Below are 26,502 nucleotides of genomic sequence, written 5' to 3'. Positions count from 1 at the left end.
CAAGGAGTATGTACTTTTTTAAAATGCCACTTAAACGGGCAAGTACAAGTTTGAAAATGTGGATGTGACTTTGTGAAAGTGTTTTTCTGTTTTCACGGTACTGTTGATCAATGCAGACTTAATATGCATCAGTTAGATCTATGTTTGCCAACTAAAAAAATAGGAAATGGCTAAGATCTGAAATTTCCCAGTGTTTCAGTTGCTATTTCTTTGTGTATGGGTCACTTAAACACATTTCAAATATGATTAAAAAGAACTGTATACCTAAAACCTCAAGAAAAATGCAGATCAGAGTTGATTTTTGTAAAAAAATATGATTATACATAAATGTTATTTGTGCGATTCTTCAGCATCATATCAGATGTGGCCCTGTGTTGAAAGGTGCCTAGTTACATTCTTGGCCAATGAGTCATTCTTTTTAGTAGATTTGTTAAGAGCTCTGGAAGAGTTGTCCTGAGCAAACTGGGAGTGGGTGGGAATCCTTTTTCTTTAAAATGGCCGAAAAACTCTTTTACAAAGTACAGAGTTTGTTTTCTTGTGGGGTTCAGAGAATCCAGTAAGGTCTACCAGATTAGGTTTAAAGTTCTGGTGAGGTTTTTTTTTCTTGTAACCGACAGGCTTGAATACTTAATACCAGCAATGTAGCCTTGATCTTGGTCGGTAAGGTTTGGGAGAGCTTTCTGCTCCTCATCCAACAGATGTGCCATCTAGCAGAGCCTCTTTGGGCATGGCAGTTGGCCTGTTTTGTGGATAAGTGAGTTTACTAGTGTTAATTCAATGGTTCCTAGAACAGAATCAAGTGATACGTAGCTGTGAAAACAGCTCACTAAGTTGGCCTTGTTTAGTAATAGCAATGAAGTTAAAAGAAAATATTTACATTTCCAGACTTCTGGATGAGCATATTTCTCTTCTAGATGGGAAAATTCAAATGCTGCAAAAGGAAGAAAAGATACAATGTCAATATCAAAAAAAGTTCTTTTGGGTAAAGAAGTTTGACAGTAGGAAATCACTAAAATGTTAGAGGGCTTTGGGTCTTACTCTGTTCTTCTCCCTGGTCTCACTGAAGTTTGGGTTGCAAGGATGGAGATTGTGGTGCAGAGCATTACTACAGGGATACCTACCAGTCCCAGCACAAACCCTTTTGCCTTCCAGCTTTTCATCCTCATGTGCTAGCATTGTACTGGGCTGCTGGGAGATGAAAAGGGGCTGGACAGACAACAGGGGAAGTACTGACTGGCATGACCCCTGCATCTGCAACACGGGAGCTGAGTGAAGGGACGAGCAGCACACAGCACAAGCTGTAAAGGATTGTGTACAGCTGACTGCAAGACTGAAATAAGAGATGTGACCCCTTGTACTAGTAGATTAAGATGTTTCAGCCACATTGGTATATTGCATAATACTTGGTGGGACAGATCTTTAAGATTAATCCAAGATAGTGGAATAAATGCTTATGGGACAGTGGGTCATCGCATTCTCCTGTGAGGAAGGGTGTGGTTCTTTGGCTTTGCTCTAACCAATAGTTCTGTAGGTTTGCCTCTACTTGCAGATGTGTATACCTTGCCTATAAAGGAAGTTCTAAAATGAGACACTCAGTTGCACATGCTTCTTCTGCATGTTTGACAGACATCTGTCATATTGCTTAGTACTTCACTGGGAGGGTCATGTGCAGTGTCCCTGAGCACTAGATGTGACTAGAGGAAACCACCAACTGATAGTAAGGGAAATGAAGGGGGAAGTTCTCTGTGGGTTTTTTTTGTTCGTTTTTCACCCCCCTGCAACCAACTGTAAAAGGATTTTCCAGTTCTTGCACTTCAGTCTGTGGAGGTTTATTAAGATTCAAAGCACCACTACTATACCTTTTCTTTATAGCTTGTTTGGAAAGGTGTTGCGGGCAAACTGAGAACAGCTACTTCTTAATGTATTTGGTAACACCTTTGGAAGAGCTTGTTTGTCCTCTTGTGTTCTGAGAATGTGAAATGCTGGAGTTTTCTGAGTCTTAAAGCTTACCTAGTTTTCTAATTAGTAGCTTGCCTTCACTTGGGGTTATTAGGAAAGCCTAGTATATATTCCATTTGTGATACAGTAGCCTCGCTGTCACGTATGCTCTTGTAAGTTGATGCAGTTTATCATTGGCAGATAATATTTAGTGTTACGGTTGGTCTTACACTTTAATGTTCTATATTTTTAGTGAGGCTTTCAAAATACTGCTTACATAGCAATGCGATTGCAGCTGTTAAAAGCAGTAACTTTTAAGAGGTACTAGTGAATGAACTTTTGAATTTCCTATTAAACTTTTAATAGGAAAAAATACTTCAGGGTAGTATTTCTGTTTCTTCTTTTACTACCACTGTATTTCATATCTTGTTAGTATGACACCAAGTACCCAAATAGTGAAAGTAAAATGAAATAAAATTGTCTTTTGACTTAATTTAAATATTTTTAAAATTAATTTTTAAAAAAGTTAAATGCTGGAGTAAGCATTTAGTAAGTTGCCCGAAGAGAAATTGAACTCTCTGTACATATTATGTATAGAGTATATTTTGGTGCATTTGCCGCTCTGCATGTGTATTAACAAACAAATTTTATAGTCAGGAATCCTGCTCAAAATGTAGTATTTTGAATTTGAGCATTAGTCAAAGATTGTAGTTACAGGCAAATTTTTAGACCACTGAGCCTTATACAATGAAAGAGTAGCATAGGAGTTCTGAGTTCTCCATCACCTGTCATGACCTCTAAAGAGTGAAATAGGAGTTATTTCACTGAGGACCTTTCTCTGAGCTGGGTAGGAGGGTGGGGAGTAGAGGGAGCTTGAACTCTTGCTATGAAGAAGAATTGCATTCTTCTTGCTATGTCATGTGTTGGGTAAGTTTCCTGTTTGGAGTGCTTAGGAGGGAAGAGAGAAGAAACTGAACTGATTCTTCAAACAGAAGACTCAGATGACACTGGAAAAAAACCATGAATGAGTAATTGACATAAGGATGTCAGAAAATCCTGTTGCTGGCAGCTGAAGAACTCTGTAGTGACACACTCCTTAGTTGTTCTTTTGATATCCTTACTGTTCTCCTTGATAATATACTTTGGGGGTTTTTGGCAAGACAGCTTTCTTAAGCAAGAGACTAGTCTTCATATTGCTTTATTGGGAAAGCAGAGTTTCCACTGGTTATGTACTCAGGAGTTATCCCCTGTTTTTTAATCAGACCTATTTTTTAAAAAAAAACTTAAGGATTACATGCTGCTGTCCGGGAGGATCCATTGTTTACCTCTAGAGGCTCTTTTGTAAGCCTCACTTGTATAGTTTCCAGATATTTTGTTTTGCGTGAAGGGAGTTGTCTCATGCAAAAAGCAAGTGTACAAATACACTGTAAATTTTGTACCAGAGCTGCTTCAAAAGCTCTTCAAGAGAGTCCAGAGATACATTGAATTAATAAGGTGCTTCAGTAATGGAGTGGTTTTGGATGCATTAGCAATACCTTATCCCTTCCATTTGAGAGTGAGTTCCCTAGTGATTTAGAGGAGAAACACAGGAATATTTGGGAAAGTAAGCAGAAGCAATATAGCGTATAGATGTCAGAGCCTAAAGAATATTTTCTTCCAAAACTCTAAACTGAAGAGAGCTCCCCTGAGAAATAAAGAGCAGGTGCATTTCAGAGAATTAGGAAAGGAGATCAGATTTTCTTCTGAGAGTTCTGCCTTTGCACTTCTTTCCTCCCTGGTATGTCTTCGTTCATCAGAAGCATGCTAACCATTGGTAGGAACATATGTGATTTTCTTTTTGAAAACTGTTAGTAATGTCAACTGCTCATATAATCTTAATTTTAAAAAAAATCATAATTGAGATTTTAGAAGTTTTATTAACTTCAGGTTTTTTTTAATTTACTGTCTTTCAGGTATTCTGTTTTACCTTAAGGTTTGTTCTGTAAAACTATTGTTATACTCAACAATAACACAGAATATTTTTTCACTGCCAGTCAAGGTTGTTGTATTTCTCCAAACTAGCTGTAGGACACTGTCCATATTAAATTACTGTGGTGATTACAAAAGTGCCCTACAAAAAGTGACAATGTATATTGCAAGAGTGTTCCATAATTTTTTCCTTTTTTCATGTATGCTGCTACTGATAAACTGACTACCTTGATAATATACCCTTTCATGCTAAGAGCTATTCATGCCATTAAAACATCTGCAAAGTTCCAGTACTGGGCTCTCCAGATAAGCACCTGTTATTTGCAGCTTCTTCTAGGAACACACCAAACCTGGAAGCTCTTTCAGGTAAATCTGGTAGTGATTCACAAGATCCGCTCTTTGTGTAGCTGATAGAACATAAATGTTATCTTGTTGTCTGCAGTGGCAATAAGAAAAATGTGAAGTGCAGTGGTCGGTGTCTGAAACCATATACCAATTGAAATAGTGAAAGCAGCGAGGACAGAACATCATACCTGGTTATCTGAATGCAGGTGCTCTATGCATACCTTCAGCAAATAACTGGTTTCCAAGTAACAGTGTATGCATCATGAGGTTTCTGGTAAACACAGTAAATCCCCTGTTGCTGGGTTTTATTGTAGTAAATGTTTTGGGTTTCTTCCCTCCTCTTGTTTCTTGATCTACTTTAGTTTGGCTTCAGCAAGAAAGCTTTGATGAAGAGGAGTACCAAGAGTCTAGATGTATTTACTTCATAGGGTCAAGTTGCAGAGTTTTGGGTTTTGATTGCCACTGGAAGTCTGATCATTTAAATGGGAAAGGGACCTATAAAAGTCATCTGGTCTTACTCCCTGCTCAATGCAAAACTAACTTAGATGAGGTTGCTCAGGTTTTTTTCCAGTTGAACACCTCCAAGGATGGAGGTTCTACAACTTCTCTGGGCACCTGTTTTGTGCTTGATCAGAACCTTGTTGAAAGTTTTATCTGAAAAATCTATTTGGAGCTGCAGCTCATGTCCATTGCCTCTTGTCCTATCACTGTGCATCTTTGAGCAGAGTCTGGCTCTGCCTTCTCTATAACCTCCAACTAGGTCACTGGTCCCAGCAGTAATAGCTTCCTCTCCTTAAGGCTGGACAAATGCAGTTGTCTCAGCCACCATTCATCTTCATAGCCATTTGTTGGACTTCCCTACTATGTGTTAATGTCTTTTTCAGGCAATCCTAAAGCTAGACAGAATCGTTCGGATGTGGTCCCACAAGTGCCAATTGAAAGGGAAGAATCACTTTGCTTGGTCTGCTGACTACACTTTTGCTAATGCAGCCCAGTATGTAGTTGTCTTTGCTGCAAGGGGGACAGTGCTGACTCCTGTTCAACTTGTTCCTCCTGTCTTTTCCTGCAGAGCTGTTTTCTGTCTGGTTGGCTCCCAGCCTGTATGGGGTTACTGCACCCAAGATGCCGGACTTGGCCTTTGTGGAACTTGAGGTTCTTGCCAGGCCATCTCTCCATTCAGTTGGGGTCTCTGAATAACAGATCTCTCCTCTAGCATATAAGCCACTTCACCCAGTTCAGTATCCTCAGGAAGTTTGCTAAGGGGGCACTCTGTTCCATCATTCTGGTTATTAGTAAAGACAAACCTTACACCCAATATTCATCTGGAGAAACTCCATTAGAGACCAGTTGGACATGGTTTCTTTGGTTACAGCCCTTTGTGCCCAGCGGTCCAGCTGCTGTGTCACTTATTTTATAGTTCGCTTATTCAGTTCATGTGTTGCCAATTTAGGTCTAAGGACAGTTTGAGACAGTGCATTAGAAACTTGCTAAAGTCAAGACAAACAGTGTCTAGTACTCTTCGTTCACTTACAGAGCTAATCATCTCACTACAGAAAACAGATTGAGCTACTTATTTTAAAGCCGTGCTGGACGGATGTGGCTTCTGGAAAGAAAATTTGTCTTCATAATCTTCCTGGGGACCCAGGAAAATGTATTTGATCTGTTCTGTGGTTCTGTGTATGTCCAGCTTGCCTAAGAGCTTTCTAAGTTGGTCTTTCACTCATGTGGGTAATGCTTCACGTCTGTGGTACTCTGCTACTAGGCTCAGACCTCATCAGGAGAAAATTAGATGAAGACAACATTGAGTATCTAAGCCTTTTCCATGTCCTTTGTCACTACGTCCCCTGCTAGTTGAGCAGCAGGCCTTAGTCTCCCTTTGGTTGCCAGCATATCTGTAGAAACTTTGTGTTACCCTTAACCCTCCCTCTCTAGTTTCAACTCCAGCTGAGCCTGGGCTTTTCTATTTTCATCCTGCCTGCTCAAGCAATGTTTCTATACTCCTACCAAGTGTTTATTTTCTTACCTCAACCTTCTGTGTATTTTTTTATTTTTTTTTCACAAAACCAACCAAACAAAAAAAGTCATCCAGAAATTGTGTTAAACCATGTAGATCTCTTGGCATACCTACTTTCCACATGGTGGATTGTTTTTGTGCTTTGAAGAGGTTGTTTTGATCCCTTTCCATGTTCAGTGAATGGACTGTATTATTATTAATACCTGAGTGTGTACAGTTTTTGTCTTTTTTTTTTTTCAGGGTTCTGCAAAGGTAACATTTTACTTATTAAAAAATAAGTATAGTAGTAGATTATAGATGGGAATTAGCGTAAGCCCCAATCATTGGTGACCTAGATCTGCAAGTTTCATTAGCAGTGGCAATGAAATGAAACACTGGAGATCCTGATGTCTTGTTTCCTGGAAGATGCAAGTTACATTTTATGTGTTGGAGTCTCCCAACTGCTTCACTTTAGGACCAATGTTAAGGATATGCTAACCCACAAGGAGATTTCAGGTGTATGATTTTGCTGCATTCAGTTTCAAAAGAAGATACTTTTCTATGGCATCAGTTTCTTTAATCACGGAAACTTTGTAGCCTAAATGGTGTTCATGGAAGGGGAACCTGAGCAGAAGGTGGAGCCCTAGAAATAGGGTACAGTGAGTGACCTGGTTCCTTGCAATACTTTTTGCAGCTAGTGTGTCTTCTGCCATGTGGGTCATCAGTGATTCTTGCTTGTTTGTTGCAGTGTTTCAAGGTGCATACAAAAACCAGTCTGTAAGGATGTCAGCTTTTTTGGGTTTTATTTTTATGGATTTATGAAGAAAAGTGGAGAGAGGAAAAGCAATCTAATCTCTGTTGCAAGATAACTGTCAGTGAAGCCTACATTTCATCTCCAAGTGGATTCATGTGGCAAATTGGGCATAAACATGGAGAGAACTTGTTCATTAGGAACTCTGCAAGGATGTATTTTGAAAGCCAGGGAATAGGTGCCTGTTCCATCGGTCTCAAAAAAAAGACAACAGCTGTGATGGTGTTATGCTGTTTCCCATAGCTGTCGTGATTATGAAGTGATATAATTAACTTTCTCAAAAGCTTCACAAAGAGAAAGCTTTTCAATGATGTATCCACTTTTGTAATCCCAAGAAGAGCTTTTTGTTCCTTTAGTCACTGTCTATCACTTCTGTCTCTTACAGTTTATTGAAATCCACTTTCTTAAGTTTTGCTGGCAACACTTAGCCCCTAAAGGCTTTGCCAATCATAAAAATTATGAAATTTCATAAATGTGTGTATGAAAATACTTTTTTTTTTCTTCTCCCTGTTGAGTCAATTCACTTGGGATTTTGGATAGAATGACTGAAAGACAAATCAGTTGCTTCACAAAGGTAATTAAGACAGTATGTGGTGTGGGAGGGGAGCAGGGGGGTGAACAGTTAGGGGTTCTTTCCTACTAATGAGCCGTTAATTAGTGAAGGGAGCTCAGCAAGTGTGTGGGCCTCTCAGGAATTACCTTTGAATGACATTTAAAACTGCTTTGGTTAAGAATGTATAATTGCAGGGGGGAGAGACTTTTTTTAAGTATTTTTCCTGTCAATATAGGCCAGCAGAATTTGATAAACTAGGGCAAAAATAGGCAAAAACATAAAATTGGCATTGCAAAGCTCTTCAACATTATTTTAAAATAAGCCAATGCGTAGCTGTGATACCTTGCTGAGGATTTTGGTAACAATTTTGGTTGCAGCAGTCCTCTCTGTTGAGAACAGTAAGCTTGCTACATGTAGCTCGTTAATTACAGAGCCAGAATGTTTGATACTTGCTACCAGTTCAAGCACTGTACCATGTGAATGTGTTCACATTATTTTTAGGACCAGTCTGGAATACTTGCTTTAATATTATTGTGGGAGTCAGCCTGAAGCTGGCTGGGTTAATATTCCTTGGGCGATGTAAACCAGCAATGGGGTATGTCTGTATCATGTTCTTTCGTGCATTTCAGAATATCTGTGGCATGTCCTATGCTCTGCATCCTTTACTCTTCTGCTGTCCAGGGTTATCCAGGATAAATTGACTGCATGTGTGCAGACCGTTCGCAGCTGTTTAGGGTAGAAAGAAAATAGCTTTTACATGCTCTGAGGTTAGCCATTCATTCTTCAAGCTACATGCATCTGTGGTCCCAAAGGTGAATTTTTCTCTTCAGATTCAGGTAGCATTGCTTTAATCAATGTTCTTCTGTAGAAGATACCTAATGGATTAATTGTAAAATTTATCTTTTTTTTTTTCCTCATTTAAATCAAGAAATTTTTCCAATGCCAATGTGTCAATTAGAATGCAGCTGTGGAGTAGTATTTCTATTACTGCTTAATCAGAAAGATCTTATCCCTTGTCTTCTCATATGTCATTTTAAGGTAGCAAATAATAAATAGTAACCTAAAAATTGAGGCAAAGCATTTGTTAGAGACAAGCTAATGGATTGCCAGGGAGCTTCAATATACTATGATTGGAGTTTGCATGTAGAATGCAAGTTTATGGAGTGTACATCACAGATTTGCCTGGAATGAAGAAAAGAAAATAAAGTAACAGAAATTTAGATGATGTTTTAAATTGATTTGTTCTAAAGTTCAGAGTTCTTAACGGAATGAGAAGCTGATGCAGCAAAACCCCATTGTATTTTAGAAAGTTTTTATTTTCAAAATTCAAAGGTGTGATTCCTCAGAAAAAGAGGGAGGAGAGGCAGCAACACAAGACTGAATCTCAAATGGGTTTAATGTATGGAAAAATGGCTTTGTATGCTACAGACAGCTGTGTCACAAAGTACCGTAGTTGTCTTGATAGTTAACAAAATCTTAACATCCTGCTGAAATACTAGGAGGTAATGTGAGGAAATGTGGCATCTCGATCATGGTCAAGGAAGAAAAAAAGTATTTGTAGCACAAGAAGGGTCTTAGTGATACTGGAAGTAGTATTGCTAAAAGCTCGAGATCTGAGGTTAGTAAGCCGGGGTGGTTTCATGCGTATTCATGTGTGTGTTAGTTCTGGCTGAGGTTGCAGGGGGCAGCATGACCATGTAATGCTAAAACTGGGAGAGTATTTAACTTGAACTGCTAATTGTTTTGTGTAGGTTTGCTGTATTTTTTAGGGAGTGTTGCTCTGCTGTTTACTTCTAATCATCATTGCCTTCATCATCAAATAAGGATGAGGCAAATCAAGCTGGCTGTGGTTCTATGCTTTCAAACTGAGGTTATTCAGTAGTACAAATAAGCAGCAGCACTAATATGAACAGTACAATTGAAATAGTGTTATCAGAGACTGGTTTGTTCACTTGTATTCCTTTTAGGTTGTCTTTCAAGTGGTAAGTAAACCAGTATGTTTTGCTTCCCTTTGGGTGGACTGGGTGAGAATGACCCTACCTGTATTTTTCACCTTAGTATTTTGTTTGTCTAATTGTCACTATTACTGCTCTTTTTTGTTGTCTTGCTTTTTTTTTTTTTTTTTTTAAATCCAATGCTTCAGCTGTATAGTTTAAAGCTGTATGGATCCTGCACCTCAGGACTTGCAGAGTTGTGATATTTCATTTATAAATGCTGATAAGAATATGCAAAATGCACATTTCTCCAATGCTGCACTTTTGTTGTGCCATCTGACTGCTATTTTATCTAAATTGGTTCTTAGGTATTTCTATCATGGAGGGCTTGTTTATACATGTTTATTATAGCCCTTATATCTGCATTTGAGCAGTTGGTTTCAGTAGTTCATACCTACTTTTAAAACAAGTTCCAGCCTGAAAGGTAAAACTCAACAGCCCTGTCTTTGCTTACAGTTCCCACCTTTCTGCAAAGAGATAGGTAACAATGTTTTGGAGCAGAAGAGTAAAAATGTATTCAGTATTGCAGGTTGATTGTATGGTTAATAAAAGGATAAGCAGCAAAAAGTGAGTAGGTGTTGAAGCTGAGCATTTCACTTGAAATGAGTTGGTATTTGTCTTGTTGAACAATAATACTGATTTGTATTAAAATATACCAAAATAGAAAGTGTCTTGTTTTTAAAGCAGTAGAATGTATGTAGGCAGCGAGTATGGCAAATTCAGTTATCAATTTACATGTTCAATCCAGATTATTCCAAGGTAGCATGTTCATGTGACATGGTAAATACAGTTTCTCATGAAAATGCTACTTTTGGTTTCTTCATTTTAAGATTATGCTTTGAAGGAGAGATTCTGAATTCTATGGCCACTCCTTCCACAGAATAACATAAAAAGTTTTGGATACATTTTAGTTTTCATTGTTAGTCCAAGAATGAACAAAACGCACATGTGTATATATATGTTATGTGGAAAAAAAATAATAATTCTGATTTCTTGTTCTGTGGTAGCCCTGTGTGTCAAGACTAGAATAAAGGGCACAGGAAAGACTGTGGAAGGTCATAAGGAGTAACAGGATAGTATGTTGTTTTCTGTAATGTTCCATGTGGCTCGCAAAACACAGTTCCTAATAAGCCTTCTGGTTGGACTTGACAATTTGTATGAAACGACACACAATTTCTTCTCTAATGCTATGCATCAAAATAATTTCAAAAATATTATAAGTGCAAAAATGGTATTTGATTTATCTTCAAATGCAGAGAGGAAAGTATTTAGAAATTATTTGCATTTCAAGGTTACATGTGTGATCTGTAATGTGAGGAATGGCATTAAAGAACACAACCTCCAAGATTTAAACTCTCTACAATGAGCACTTACGGTAATAGATTTTACGTGTAATAGCATAGCGGTGGCTGAAATAGGGAACAGGCCTTTTTCCGTAGTAAAAAGGGGCAGCAAACTATTCTGCAGTGTTAGCCTTATCAAAGCCTTGACAAGACCGAGATACCCTTTATTTTGTATTGCTGGATCACAGCTTTAGCTTATAGGTGCTGGCTTTCACACACAGCAACAGCTGCTTAACTTGCATTAATAATTTTGGAAATTGCCTTTGTATTTTAAGTGGTTTATTCCTTCTTCAAAGTGCATCTGTGTGGTGTTGCCAGATAATCAGAGCAGTTTGTAGATATGTGAAAGAAAGGAAGAGTTATCAGAACATGAGGTTTTTTCCTAAGCTGTACAAATTATACCTTTCTTTTTTCAGAGGAATTCTAGCTTCTTGTGTAAGAGAAGAAGCTTGGTAAAGGAAGTATCTATAAAGATTCAGAATTTTCAGTAGTTTCCTGGGGAGCTAAATTCATGGCTTTAAAAATGTGAAACAGCCTTTAAGGTAGGTTCACATTTCTGAGGATGTGGAGCAGTCTACTAAACATTATTCATGAAGTAATACAGTTGTTCAGACACCTATTTACATCTTTGTAGGTATATGGACTGTGTTGCCTTTAAATGGGTGTTTAAGACAAGTAAACTGGTGCATTAAGGTCCTCAGTAGAGATTGCCCTTTTCCCTCCAGGCCAAGAGAAATAACTGAAAATTAGAAGTAGTTCAACTGAAAATAAATTATAGGTCTTACCTCTTGTGAATCTTTCTTTTTTTAGACATGCTTTGTCATTTTTTGAGCCCCGACTTAAACATTTCTATAAAAGAAAATTATCCATAAGTTTGTGCCCAGAGATTTAAGCTTTAAAATTGTGTTTGGGTGCATGATTCTGCTACTAATAGCTTTATGGAAAAAATGCAATGCATTGAATTGCACATTGTGTTAATGAGGTTTAATTTTCATCTCTGCAATGGACTTTTTGAATGAATATCTTGTGTCTTCTTATAGTAGTTCACAAGCTATTGAGGTTAACTTTCCCATTTTTTCTGGGAATGTTTGGTGCTGTGGTAACAGGCCATGGAGATAGATATCTTTGCAGCTATGAATCATTCCCAGTCATGCACAGCAATCCTACAGGTCCTTTGCTTGTATGTTAAGTTCAGTTGTAGAAACCATTAGCTGTGAGGTTTTCTTCTGATTTGGAGTGTCAAATCAATATTATTTGGAGTTTCAAAGATACTGTTCTAAATTATGAATGTGTTTGGGTTTTTTTGTTCCCAACATTTTCATTGGCAAAAAGTTCTTCAATATTAATAATACATGTACCTACACCGAGTATTCCTGTCAGACACTTGAAATGGGAGTACATGACAGGATATGTGAAGGAAAAAATCTGTTGTGCTACCTCTTTTTAATATGGTGGTCTCTCTACCAAACTCTGTGCAGTTATAGCACTGTTTGGCTAAATCGCTATAAAATAGAACTGTCTATCAAGGCTAAAGAAATACGTTTACTTTTCTAATATATATATATAATATCCATATATCAGCTGAGTTAGATTTTTATCTCTGTTCTCATGGAAGGTAGTCACTGCAATTATTAAATCTATTTTTGGTAGCTTCTTTTGAGTGTTTAAAATTTCCCTGATTAAAGATACGGCTTTTGAGAGAAAAATAACAGAAAAAGGATTATTTTGGTAAGAATTTAAAAATTGCTCTGAAAATGTAAATATAGCTCAGAAGTGATCATTAGTGTTCTGAACAAATACAGTTTTGTCTCAATAGTCTTGTAGTGAAAGGAGCTTACATTATTAACAAAAATCCTGCTTAATCAACAGGGATGGCAGCAGTTAGTCTAAATTATGAAAGTATTCAGGCACAGTCTGGAATCAAGTGGTGACAATTAAGAATTGAACTGCTCTCACTGAGAGGGTGAATAATGTCCTTTTTTTATTTTTCCCCACCGTTCTCTATTTACTGTTATCTCTCCCTGCCCTGAACTTTGTGGTTCATTATAGGGCTTCTGGGAATGCTGCCAGCGAGATGCTCCTGATGGATGGCTCTGAAGCCAAACTTCAGGGGCTCTTACAATGTCTGTCAGCCTCGGCGTTGCTGTCTCCTGGGATTGCTGTCAATTTGTATCATCCTACAGCAGGCTGTAAACCCGTCTGCTTCCTGTTGTCCATGAGTTTAATGCAGACCTCAGAGCAGCAGCAGATTAGCGGCATGCATAAAGGAAAAAAGTACTCGGGGACCGAAAGTCAGCTGCAGAGTCCTGTGGGGCTAGGACTTCAGGTAGTAACTTCAACATGTCAATCTGGATTAGGTGTGGGCTAGAGCTGGTTGCTAAACATAAAATGATTTTGTGGTAGAGGAGGAAGGTGGTTTAGTAGTGTGCCTTTAGGATTTCCCAGCAGGAGGAAAAGGTAAATGGAAAGTTCAGCAAGTGAAAATGAAGACTGTTCTTATTCACTGCCTTGAAGGTGTACTACTAATTAGAAATCATAATGCTCCAATAATAGATTTTCTGTATTCCTCAGATAGTTTGCTCTGCAAATCAGGACCTCTATTTCATTATGTGAATTAAAAAATAAAGATGTGAAGAACTAAAAAGACCTGGGTTTTTTTCCCTTTTCTTGTAGTTTTAAGATTATGCACAGTTAAATTGTTAAACTCCTCTGCAAGAAAGTGGTGTATAAAGTATGATAAACTTGGAAACAAACACTACTAAATCTATAGGCCTGTCTCTTCAGTTTTCAGTTAAAGAACTAACAGCACTAACTGATAAGAGTGGAATGTTGATAAATGGTTGACCTAAATCTCCTGAATAACCAGTGGGCTTGTAGTGGTTTAACCCCAGCTGGCAATGAAGTATCACACAGCTGCTCATTCGCTCCCGTGTGTCAGGATGGAGGAGACAATCAAAAGAGTAAAAGTGAGAAAAGTCGTGGGTTGAGATAAAGACAGTTCAATAGGTAAAGCAAAAGCCACACATGCAATCAAAGCAAAACAAGAAATTAATTCACCACTTCCCATCAGCAGGCAGGTGTTCAGCCATCTCCAGGAAAGCAGGGCTTCATCATGCATAATGCATCCCCCTTCCTTCTTCTTCCCCAAGCTTTTAATGCTGAGCATTGATGTCATATGGTACGGAATATCCCTTTGGTCAGTTGGGGTCAGCTGTCCCAGCTGTGTCCCCTCCCAGCTTCTTGTGCACCCCCAGCCTGCTTGCTGGTGGGGTGGGGTGAGGAGCAGACAAGGCCTTTGCTCTGGGTAAGTGCGGCTCAACAATGGCTAAAACATCCCGATATTATCAACACCATTTTCGGCACAAATCCAAGGCATAGATAGTCTTATACTAGATACCGTGAAAAAAATTAGCACTATCTCAGCCAAAAGTAGTACAGGACTTCATTAATTGAATGTGTGGAGTGGCAATTGAACAGCATCACAGTCAGCAGAAGACAAGTTGAAAATGTGTTTGTTTCCTGTTTGGAAAAGGGATATGAAGCCTGGCAGAGGTCTGCCAGGTTGGGAGTGAATGGAAGGGGGTTTGTTCAGGCATTTTGTTTGGTGTGCTGTGTGTCAGAGGAGGATAATACTGTCTTTTGGGCAGTGCTTTGAGGTCTTTCATTAGAAAGAATGAGTCAATGTCAGCTAATTTGTAGTTACTCAGAAGCAACTAATACTGGCTCCCAACAGAAGTGGCGAACTAATTTTTAACTTCAAGTGGGGATCAAAACTGGACCAGGAGTACTAGGTTTTCTTTACAAATTAAATTTTCCAGGAAAAACATGAGCAGTTTTATCTTCAGAAATATCCAGGAACCTGAGCTAATATATTCCTGCTTTATTTGACAGTATTTCTGAGGACCAGAAGAGTAAAAATAACACGTGCCACATCCTCTTTCCTCCCCCTGTATAAGCACAAATTTTACCTTTTTGAATGCAGTTCAATTCCTGACTTTGTCCCCTCAGTAATGTGTTCTGTAAGTGTATAAAGCTTTCTGCATTCATTTGGTTTAGTCTATAGTTTTTGTCATTTTTCTAAAGTGTTAAATGATTGTGAGTAGGTTACAAACACACTTATCTAACTTGTGCGGTTTCACATTCAAGTATTTAGTATTTTAATATTCTACTGTATTTTTTGAAAATTTTTCTTTCATACTATTACATTCATAGTTTTACCTTCAGAGATTTTAGTAGTTTAAGTATTTAAAAAACACAAATATAAAAATACTGCCTTTATATTGGATAAAATTAGCAGTGACCTGAGTTATTTCCACATGTACTTACATAGGTAATTTTCCTTTTTAATTGTTTGTTGCAAGGTGCTTTCGTCATTGAGTTTGTAGCTGTTTTGTGAGGTTGGTTGGAAAATATTTTTTTCTCACCAGTTACATTCTATGTCCTTCTGTAGGCCAGTGGAGTGCAAAGTTTGCATTTGAAAGTGAAAAAACTGTGAAGACTTTTTTTTTTTTTAGCCAGAATGTTTTTCAGAACATATGTTCAAGACCTGTTTTATAAGGTGTGTAGCTGACATTCAAAAATTATCTCCTCAAAAATATCTTGTTATCTGCCCGTGGGTATCAAGCACAGGCCTTGTGAAAGTTCAGAAAAACAGTGTAGCTTCTTAGCAATTTAAATAAGAATTTGTATTCCTTCATGTTAAGTATTAATGCTAGTAATATCATAAACCCTCTTGCATCTCGTGGGAGAGCAAGATTACTGAGTCAAAAGAATGTGTTTTCTTCCTTACAGGCATTATACCTTTATGAAAGCTTCAGCTGAAGTGTCTTTTGCATAGTTACTGACATTTCTTCAGGGAATATTTTTTTTCCCCCTGAGCCTACCTACTTATGAAGGTTTCGGCACCCACAATTAAGAACATGGTTATGAATGTATTTTGACAAGATAGAAATTTTCATGCTTCTAGTGGAAAACTTTTTTCAATTATCTCAGGTTTTGCGCAGCTTTTGGAGAAAGTGTTCATAGTCTTAGTATTTTTCTGCTACTGTTTAATATAAAAGGGCAATAGGATATACAGCTTAATTTCATTTTCACCTTCAATATATGAAGATTGAGGTCTTTGTTTCAGTATATGCAGCTTGCACCGTGTTTTTCCACAATAAGAGTTAAGAAAGCAATCAAAAATTTTATTCATGCTATAAAAAAGTTTTAATTTGCTTTTTCTGCACATAGCACAGTCTAGTAGAGGGTTTTATTGGTTAGTAAGCCCTGTGCTTTGATTTTGCAGTTAAATATTTGCATTGGAAGTTAAGGTATATTGTAGCGATTTACAAATGCAGCTACAGTTCCTGATGTATTTAAGTATATCTGCTCAATAACATAGCCTATTACCCGATTGCAGATAATATGCTTATCTATGTTACATGTAATTTATTCTATTAGATGAGATTTGTGTTACTAATATAAAATTGTATTAGAAAAAGCCATGTGGGTTTAAGAAATTGGTGTCTTATCTGTTTGGTATACTTAGACAATACAAACTGCTGAGCTTTCTGTGAAAATAATTTCACTGAGACTTACTGTGGAAATTCTTTCCAAGTATGGATGCTGATGCAGAGCTGTGTGCAGCAGTTAAAAAATTCCCACTTTCTAGAGGCTTACGTGGATTCTCTGTGTCAACAAGCATTATCTAAGGTTATAAACAGGGTAAGTAACTCTGTGGTCTTCAAGGGTATGATCAGAGGTTACTGAGACCTTGTGGGGCAGCTAAAGCCTTTGGAACTAAGATGAGTTTGCAAAGTCATCTGTGGTAGGAACATCGGATGTTGGCCAACAAAATTAATGTTGAGTTACATTGTCCTATATTGCCTAAAGCAATACTCCAGTTGTTATCGTTAATCCATAGCTACTGCTTCAGTTGTACACAAGTTACATCTAACCTAATACTTGCAACAAAACAGCATGTGCATACAAACAAAAACTATGCCAGTGCATTCACATGCTTAACTGACCTATTACTATAAATATAACTACTTACTACCAGCACCTCCCTATAGCAACACTATGGAAGTGTCATCCCATGCACCACCGAAGGGATGATGGGAAGGTATCAGCACTGATGGTTGCCATTGACTGTCACTCATCTGAAAGTAATCTGACTGATGCGGGCCAGGGTCCATATATATATATATATGTGTGTGTAGCTTCTCTTTGCAAAGACTGAAGGCAGTCCTCCCTGACTGCTCAACAGTCAACACCACCAGCATCTTCAAAGGAACCTCCCCAAGACTGGCCTGCTGCAACTTGTACATTACATAGCTTGCCTAATCAGATATTTTTTGGCAGACCGTGTAATTACACTTAATTTTGATTATGGACCTTACAGCTCAACTGTTAGTTTTGTTTCTCTACAGTCATCTTAAAACCACAGTTCAGACATTTGTGTCAGGCAGTTTAAGTGCTGCAGGAAGGCTGTGCAGCCCTGCCTCGGATCTTCAGACCTGCATATAAGATTAGTCTCTTGTCCAATTACCAAGTGAGAAGCACTGGTACATATTTTGTACTATAACAGCTTGTGGGGTTTCAGCCTGTAGTGTAAGATGGAGCATATGTACTGCCCAGTGGCTTCTGTATGGGAAATATGAAAGGATTGGTATCTTCACTGAAAAGTGGTTAGTGATCCATAAATCAGAAGAAGTTGAAAATGGTTGCTGCAAATCTCACCTGCTTGCCATTTACAGTGATAGTTTGAGAGCTATTGACACTGTCTTGCTGCAGAAGTGTGCCATAGTTTTTGAAGCTGATCTTAATGAAAGCAGGCATACAGTTTGGCTGGTTTTTTTGAGGCCAATATTTGATATACGCTTTCCATAAATGTTAGAAAACTTGATGTTTGATGCTGGATTAATCTTTTGATAAATTGTAAATGGTGTCAAAGGCAAGTGTGCCCTGAAGGCTTGTTGCTTGTAGTCATGGTTCTAGTATAGGTCCAGGATGGGTCTCAGGCTCTTCCATAAATACAGATATCCTTGTATCACTGGATCCTTGTATCCAACTGCTCTACTTGACATTATTTGGATGCTCTTTATGCTGCTAGCTTTTTTCTTGGTGTCTTTAATCAGCTCTGACTCCATAGCCATAAGCAGATTTTCTTTACAGCTGCAAGGATTAAACTAAATTTCCAGGAACATCAGTAGTATATATGTTTTGTGCCACTGCATCTCAGTGCAAGGACTAATTAATTCTTCAGATATCATTGTCAGTCTCTGGTCTCTGTCTGATTCCTTGACCTGTGTGTTCCTGTCAGTTCTCTACTGAAAATGTTCCTTTTCCTTTCCCGCCGTCTCTGTCAGCTGAGGAACCACAGATCCACTGAAAACATGAGGCTGGAAGGCACCTCAGTGGAGTGTCTGGTCCAAGCCCTGGCCCTGCTTAGACAGGTGCTGACTTTCTGACCAGGTTGCTCAGGGTGAAAACATTCGCATCCCAGACCAGAATCTGTATTGTCCTGTTCAAAAACTTGCAGGCTTATCTCTCTCAAAGCAAAAATAAGTTGTAAATTACAGATACCTCTCACCTGGGATAGAGCAGCAACTCTACCCCGCTTTTCACTTCTGCATTTTGAGATAAACGAACTCAGCCTGTTGCAGTGAACATGAGAGTGCTCTTCCATAAAACTGCGTATTGCGGTGATAGTTGCATTAAGAGTCATGCGTGTGTTGCTCTAATGAAATGATCTGGCTGATGCGGTGTCTCAGTTTTTATAGTCTGATATGGTGGAACTGAAGCAGTGTCAAGAAAAAATACAGAAGGAGATAAAAGACTGTAGCTAGTTGAGTTAGATACACTGAAACTGTTTTCTAAAACAGCAATACAAATGGAGGCAATTGCAAGCTTTACCTAATGAGAAAATTTTTAGCCAGGCAAGCCCTGTAAGTGACAGAAGGAATTACTTGTCTCTGTGTGAAACCTCTGAGCCTATGTGCTACTGGGCTGTGTGAGATTTAGGTGGCTAAACTGGGTTTTCATTTCTTTCTTGAGAGTGAATTTATGAATGTAAGTTATTCTTAAAGGTACAAAATTTACCTGTAACATTTCTGCCAGCATAATAGAAAATCAAATTGAGAGAGCCAATTTTGCTTTAAATATGAAAGTATGTTAAATCTGTAAATAGTGTTTATTTGTATATTTGTAGTACTGCTGGCAGCTGAAATGCATAGACTGAATTACATACAGTTCTTTTACTGCTCTTCTCCAGCTTTTGAACTGTATCGTTTAAAATCATAGATATGTTACCACTTTATTGCTGAAACTTTACATACCTTACTGGTTTGCTTTCTCTTTTTAGGTGTCTTGGCTTTTTAATCCAACAAGAAGTGAAATAACAAGTCTAGATAGTGGAAATATAGATGACATTTTAAGTAAGTATTTTGAATATTATTTTTTCTTTGTATGTTTACAGTCACTTACCTGTGCGAGTCTTGCAAAGCTATTAAGTGAATATGCATACCCTAGCTTTGAATATATGAATTGCAATTGACACAGAGCTATTAAGAGCCTATGATCAAAATTAGCTGTCTGAACTAGTGTATCACCCAACAAATTAACTTCATTGTAATCTCAACGAGGATTTTTTTTGAATCTGAGGATTGAAGTGTCTGAGAAAAATAGCTGGTATCTTGTTTGCAGATAGGAGTGCTTGAATGCATAAGCAGAACCTGTCAAGGCAGCATCTTAGAAGTTCCCCTCAAAACAGCAGCAACTGAAACCCATGGTGATGGGCCTTAAGTATCTTGCTTGTTCTGCTGTGCTTTTCCTCAGGTTAAGCATTGTCCTGATTCTGGTGGCTTATAGAAAGGAGACCTCTAAATGAAACAGATGTGTATTCCTTGTTTGAAACCTTTTCTCCTGAAAAGTACGCAGTTTGCCAGTATCTGGTTATATTCATATGAAACAATGTAATAACTTTTTTCTAATATATGGAGAAAAAAATCTTTATGCTCTTTTATTTGTCTCTACTAGAATCTGCCTACTATTGCAGGATTGCTTTGTGTAGTAAATGTATGATGAGGGATATGAAACCTGTTTGTAAATAACTTGTATACAGTGGAAAATGTAAAATCCTTCTGTAAAACGTTATTCATAAAAGGAAATATATGCAAAGTGTAAGTACTTTTTAAATTTATCTGATTACTTTCAATGAATACTTTATGCCTTGGAGGTAACTCTATATTTCTCTATGCTTGTTAATTTCCTGTTTACCACTTGCATTCTTTGCTGATAATGAAAATCTTAATGCCATAATTTTAATCAAAACTGTACTTTTTCCCAGCTTTCTCAAGAGTTGTATTTTTCTTGATGTTGTCTTTTCCAGGCTTCCAGCATCTTTGCGCATAACTGCTTTGTAACTTTGTCAATAGTGCAAATTTGTCTTGCAAACTTCTGCTTTATAAAGCTGCAGCTGATACTCTATAGTTCCAGTATTTATTTCAAGTTTTTTTCAATGTCTAGGCCACTACTATTAATAAAAATGAATTTACAGCATGGTTGTTATACTGTGTAAATATCACGATTTAATTTTTTGGGCAAGAGATTTGTCTTCATGGTTTTGATTTATTTTCCTTTTTTTTTTTTTTTGGTATGTGAAAAATAATATACAGGAGCATGATTTTACTACCTCATCATATGTATCCCTATAGTATTGCATTTTTTGTATTATTGTCCTGTAGCATTTTTCTTTTTTGGGGACTAAAGATTTCTCTGCTACCTTTTTGCCTTAGTATCCAGGTTCTTAGCAAATAAGGCAGGTAAGGACTAACCAGAGCAAGTTGCATAGGCAGACTGCATGTTGGTCATTCTTCTAACCCAAATAGCTAACACTTCAGCTTTTAACTGTTTTTAACACTTATGAAAAATCTAGCTAATGCTTAAAAGATATGCTAGAGTGCAACTTCTGGCTTTGAGTGCCTTAATTTTAAATCCAGAATTACTTTTTGTCTCATGTGTTACTTAATTACTACTTTGATGTCTTAATACCTTAAGTATTGACATTTTTTCTGTCTAATATATCAATAAAGTCAATAAAATTATTGACTGAAGGTTTCTTTTGTCACTTTCCCATTTAATATAGATTAAATTTCAGATAAGATTTATCCTGGCAGTTTTCTAGCAATTAGACTAAGTTGTATGCGGAATAATCTAAAATATTTGCTTTTATTATTGTGGTGTGTATTTTTATAATCTCAGATAAAAGCACTAAGAGGTTTGCTTCACAATGTGACATTAGGTTTTTTCTTTTTCTTTCCTCTCAGACAATGCAGATGTTGCTTTAGTTAATTTTTATGCTGATTGGTAAGTTATACAAGTTGGGTTTTTTTCCTACGTTTAAACTTCTCTCTTCTGAAAACTCATGTTTGGCTATAGTTTTGTAATTGAAAATACAGTCATATGTTGCTTTCAAACTAGTTGGTTTTTTATGTCCTGATTACTTCCTCTTTTGCTGTTCTGCCATCTTTTCTTCCATTCAGGGCTCCTATCAGAAAAAAAAGGCTTCTGTAGTAGTATGGTATAGCATGCTATGTAATTGATTTTTTTTTCCCTCTTAGACAGTTTTCATTAACTTTTTGCTCCTTATCATACTATAGTCCAAAATATTCCATTTTTCTGTTTTATTCTATGTTGGTCCCATGCTTGTGTGCTAAAAAGAAGGCAGCTTGAATTTACACTAAAAATCAATTCCTCCTCTAATCTAGAAGACCTTCCAAGTGGAGAACTAGAGAAATTATAATTGAGGGATGAAATCTGAGCATCCAGAAAAGGAAAGAATTTGGGGCCAGATGGGTTAGACATTATGAAAAACATACTGAAAGGGAACAGTTTACCTGAAAAAAATTTGTTTTTTAAAAACTTGCATACAGATTCATTGTTAGAATTAATTTCAGCACCATACACTTTTTTTTTAAATTGTGTAAGAAGTAATTTTAAATGTTCTGTTCTGCTCCACCCTTAATATTTTTAAAAGAATCTTTAGCGAGGAAGAAACCAGAAAAAGTGTTCAGAGAAAGTAAAATTTAACATGTAAATTAATATAGAAAAAGAGGTTAGAAGTAAAGCAATATATAAACCAAAGTACTGCACTTCAAATATTCCTCTCCCTGCTGTTTTGCTTTGTGAGCATAAAGCATTGGCCTTCAGACTCAAAGGTTATGTAGGTGATTAGACTTCTGATTCCTTTCACCTCCTTCACATCCCACTGTACGTCTAAGTCTGTAGGTTTGTATGGCCTAGAAATAGAAAGCATACAGAGCTTTACATGAAAAATTTACAGTTTGCCTTTACTGATAATTCATTCAACTAGTAGCAGGGTAATTTGAATTGTTTTGTAAAAGTGATTTTGAAAAATTCATACCCAGTCTTTTCATGCAGAAGTTCTCAAAGATGTTTTTAATGCCTTCATTTAAACTTTGCATAAAGATAGAGATTATGCCAATCGAAACCGGTTTAATAACCTTTGTATATACCTCTGTCATTTTATAGACAATTGTTATGTTCAATTAGTTTGCATCTGTTCATTTGCTACCACAGACTAAATTGAGGCACATTTGAAACTGTAGAATTTTTCTTTAGAGAGATTGCATTTGTTTACCAAGTAAGCTGTTTGTTTGAAATGTCTTTCTTTATAACAATAGTACAACTAAATAACTAGTTAAGAAAGAAACTAGGTCTAATCTCTTACCTGTTCTGTATAAAATTATGCCGCAAAGGCTGTCTTTTGAAATAAGTAAATAAATGAAACTTCAGATAGTTATTTTCAGTCTGTGATCTGCAGATAGCTGGTGGATCATGGGCTACTTCAAAAGGTTTTAATAAAGATAACCAAGGAATGCAAACCTTGGAGAGTAAATTTAATACACTGAAATTTGGGGTCTGTATTGCAATTGAAAAATCATTTTTGGATTTTCCAGAAGATGTACTGCAGGAGGGTAAAAAACTATGTTCTGATACTTCTGTGATAAGGGGAGTATACTGGTATTTTAAAACTTAATATAATAATGTACTGCAGGAGGGTAAAAAACTATGTTCTGATACTTCTGTGATAAGGGGAGTATACTGGTATTTTAAAACTTAATATAATAAGGTAACAAGCATCCTGTTTTAGGGCCTTATTGCCATAGCTCACTCTGCAAATCCCCACTGTTATCAGATCCTCTGTAGAATAGATTTGCTTTGAATTTAAAGACTTGCATGTGCTTGCAAGTTGGTTCACATTATAGCAAGCCATAATTTTAAAACATCACAGCCTTAATTATGATCATTACAGGTAGGCATTCAGTAATAACCTCTCAACCGAGCATGCTGCCAGCCTCTGATGTAACTTGACCTTTGAATGAGAACAGAACAGTTTTGCTGATGTAGATACTCTGCTGTGAGAAGAGAAGAACGAGGAATGAGGAATGTAACATAACATGCTGCATAAATGGGTAGCATACAGTTGTCCTGCCCAGAGCAGGTTTCTTTCAGAAAATGGCCTTAAGCCCTGTTTGTATTTTGAGAGCAAAACTTGCCTCTTCACTTGAGTGTGTAGACGTAACAGCATCCGCAGGCTATCGCTGCTAAGTTTAAGCAGGGCTTCAGTGCGGGCTGTTTTATTGCAAGTCTGCTCCATGAGGTCTCATTCTGTCAACTTCCACAGTGCTGTTTTATGTCTTGAATTTAAAATTCTGCTCTGTGTTAAGAAGAACAGATTATAAATTTTTTTTATATATATATTAACACTAGTGCGTAGGTCCATTATTACCCTAAACTCCCCAAAGCCACCAAGGCATCTTTCCAATGCTCCAGCCTTTTCCATGGGCAGAAAGAGAGAATTTGCTTCAGAATCTGACATGACTAGACAAAGGGACCCATGGGATTCTCTTTGTTCATAGTGATGTAATAGCAGTCTGTTAAAATTCTACCAAACTTGAGCAATAATATAATAAGCAATACTTATAACTTCTATTTTTGACTGTTAGAAAGTTATCTCTGTGGTATTTTTTGAAGTTGATGGTGAGTAGTTGAATCTCAACAATTCAAGTAACATCTCTTACTGTATTTTTAAAATTACTTGCCCAGGGATAACTGAGGTAGAAAAAATGAAGAGCAGACTTCATGAATAGAATATATTTCCTGAAGACTTTTAATGCATTAATAATGTTTCCTAAGCAGATAAAGCAGGGAGGCATGGGGGATAAAGCAGATAAATCTAGAATGATTTCCCCCCACCCCAACCTGAATTATTTAAGTTACTTTTGAACCTATTTTTACCTAGTTAGTTACTGGGATGATTACCAATAGATGTGCTTTTCCAGTAGCTTTTCTTTCTTTGTTTTCATTTTTTTTCAAATATTGACATATTCCCAGAGTCATCAAGTAAAACATTTCAAATTAATATTTTGAAGTTATGATTTTGTGTTCTATCCACAGGTGCCGCTTCAGCCAAATGCTGCATCCTATTTTTGAGGAAGCTTCTAACGTAATTAAGGAAGAATATCCAGATAAGAATCAAGTGGTGTTTGCTAGAGTAGACTGCGATCAGCATTGTAAGTAAACCCCAATTTAGATTTTTCCATGCTATCCTGCCAATAAATTACTCATTGCATCAAACAATATATTAGACAGCAATCTGAGATGGAGCCGTACCTGCCTCATCATTTAGCCCAGAGTTGCTTGTATACATCAGTGAACCTCTTTTTGCAAATTTGTAAGGGCATTCTCCAGTGTTTCTTTCTCATTGCATCCATAAACATACATTTATATGAGTTCAGCCTCTCTCATTTAATGGGGAAAAAAAGGACTGGGATTATAAATTGAATTGGCTTATTGAGGTGTCAGAGAAACACTAGTGCAACAAATGGTGCAGGTCTTCACTACCAAGAAGAGGAAGAGGTAACTTTCCATTGTCAGCATCAAGAATATGTTCTGCTCAGGTCTTCCTTCCAACTAGGAGTCATGGTGGACTCTAAGTTGCCTTTCACATAGCCAGGAGGAGATCAGAGCTTTTCTGCTTTGTTATTTGTACACACACTAACAAATGGTTACCTGTTGGGTTTTCCCCACATCTGTAAATACATGAAAATGATATGCCAAACCTTACTCATTTTATGCTGGTATTAATCCCAAACGTTGCTTTTTAATCCCATAATAAGTAAAATGTAAGGAACATCTGCTGCATATTGAAAGACAAATGGATAGCACTGAGGTTTTTGTTACAGTGCTTTTTGTAGTATAGTATCAGCTGTATCGTTTTATGCTTCTCAGAGTTTTACAGCATTCACAGGTATAATTTCTTGCAGTGACTTGCGATTTCCAAAGAGTACTAACAGCAGGAATTCAGTTCTAATCAATACTGATTATAATATTTGGGCTTTACGAAATTGTAAGCAGCACTGCAGCTGAGGAATCACTGCACAGAGTTATTAGTTTATATCTGCAGCATATTCCTGACACTTACATTGACCCAATAGTTGTGTCTATCTAAAGAGAGAACTTTATAGGACAGGAAAATGCGTATCTATGAAAATTATTTGATTTCATTTACTTTTTTCTTTCCCCTTTTGACAATCTAACTTTTTTGATGTTAGAGAGGATTTTTCCATATAATGAGAATTCTCGGCTTGAAGTGTCTTGGTTCTTACTTGCAGATTTAAAAGTCAGTAAGTCAGTCTTCCACTGGCACCATTGTGTGCTCTGTTTTGTATACATGCATGTAGTTGCCCAACAGTACGAGAGCCTATCTTGTGATCTTGAAAGAGATCTCAAGCATTAAAAAAACCCCCACAAACCACCAAACTTTCATGGGAGCAAACAGAATCCACTCAGTATCTGAAATGTAAAATAAGCTGATTCTTCAAACTGGTGGGAGTGGCCAAGGAAATTCTGATTTGTCTTTTCCCAAAGATCAGTAAGACCAGTTCGTGACCACAGGAAACGTAAATGCCTCTGGGCTTAAATCTTTGAATCACTGGCATATGGGAACCCCTTTATAGCCTCAGCTGGAAAAGAGGTGCAACAGTATTCACATAAGGCGGCTGCATGCTTCAAAGCTGCTCAGGTACCCTCCTGTGTTGGAGTGGTAGTTACGTCTTGATACATATGTCTTGATACAAACTTGATACAAAGTTTGAATGTTGGTGTTTTTGAAGAGCGGTTACATTAGGCACATGGCTGTAGAATCTCCTCCTCTGAGCAGATCTAGTGGCTTGAATACAGTGTAGAACAGTGCAGTTCTGTAACTGCCTGGAGCATTTCCAGAGCAGCGGCAGAATGAAGAGACCTGGCTGTATGTAATGTGCTACATTAGATATTTTTTAGTCTCCCTAACTTACAAGTCCAATAGCATTTTTTCTTTCTCATTATAATGTTGTCTCTGTTAAGTGAATGATTTCCTACCTCCTTCCTGAGTAGCCTTTTCCAGTATCACAGATTTTTGGGGGGTTTGTGAGGGTTTGGTTTTGGCCGGGGGTGTGTGGTTGTGTGTTTTTGGTAGGTTGGTTTTTGTGTTTTCAGGTTTTTTGGAC

General features: G+C 37.3%; 1 protein-coding gene across 1 annotated transcript in view; it reads left to right on the top strand.

The window, feature by feature from the left end:
* Positions 1–26,502, top strand: part of ERP44 (endoplasmic reticulum protein 44) — a 55,466-nt gene that overhangs the window by 1,833 nt on the left and 27,131 nt on the right. The window contains exons 2-4 of the mRNA XM_055798592.1: positions 19,293–19,365; positions 21,256–21,295; positions 24,410–24,525. Coding sequence (XP_055654567.1) covers positions 19,293–19,365; positions 21,256–21,295; positions 24,410–24,525 — 229 coding nt within the window. The remainder of the gene's footprint in view (positions 1–19,292; positions 19,366–21,255; positions 21,296–24,409; positions 24,526–26,502) is intronic.

Source organism: Falco peregrinus, chromosome 3 (assembly GCF_023634155.1).
Source record: "Falco peregrinus isolate bFalPer1 chromosome 3, bFalPer1.pri, whole genome shotgun sequence".
Lineage (NCBI taxonomy): Eukaryota > Metazoa > Chordata > Aves > Falconiformes > Falconidae > Falco > Falco peregrinus.
Note: the sequence above shows the minus strand (reverse complement) of the source record. Positions and strands in the feature narration are given on the sequence as shown.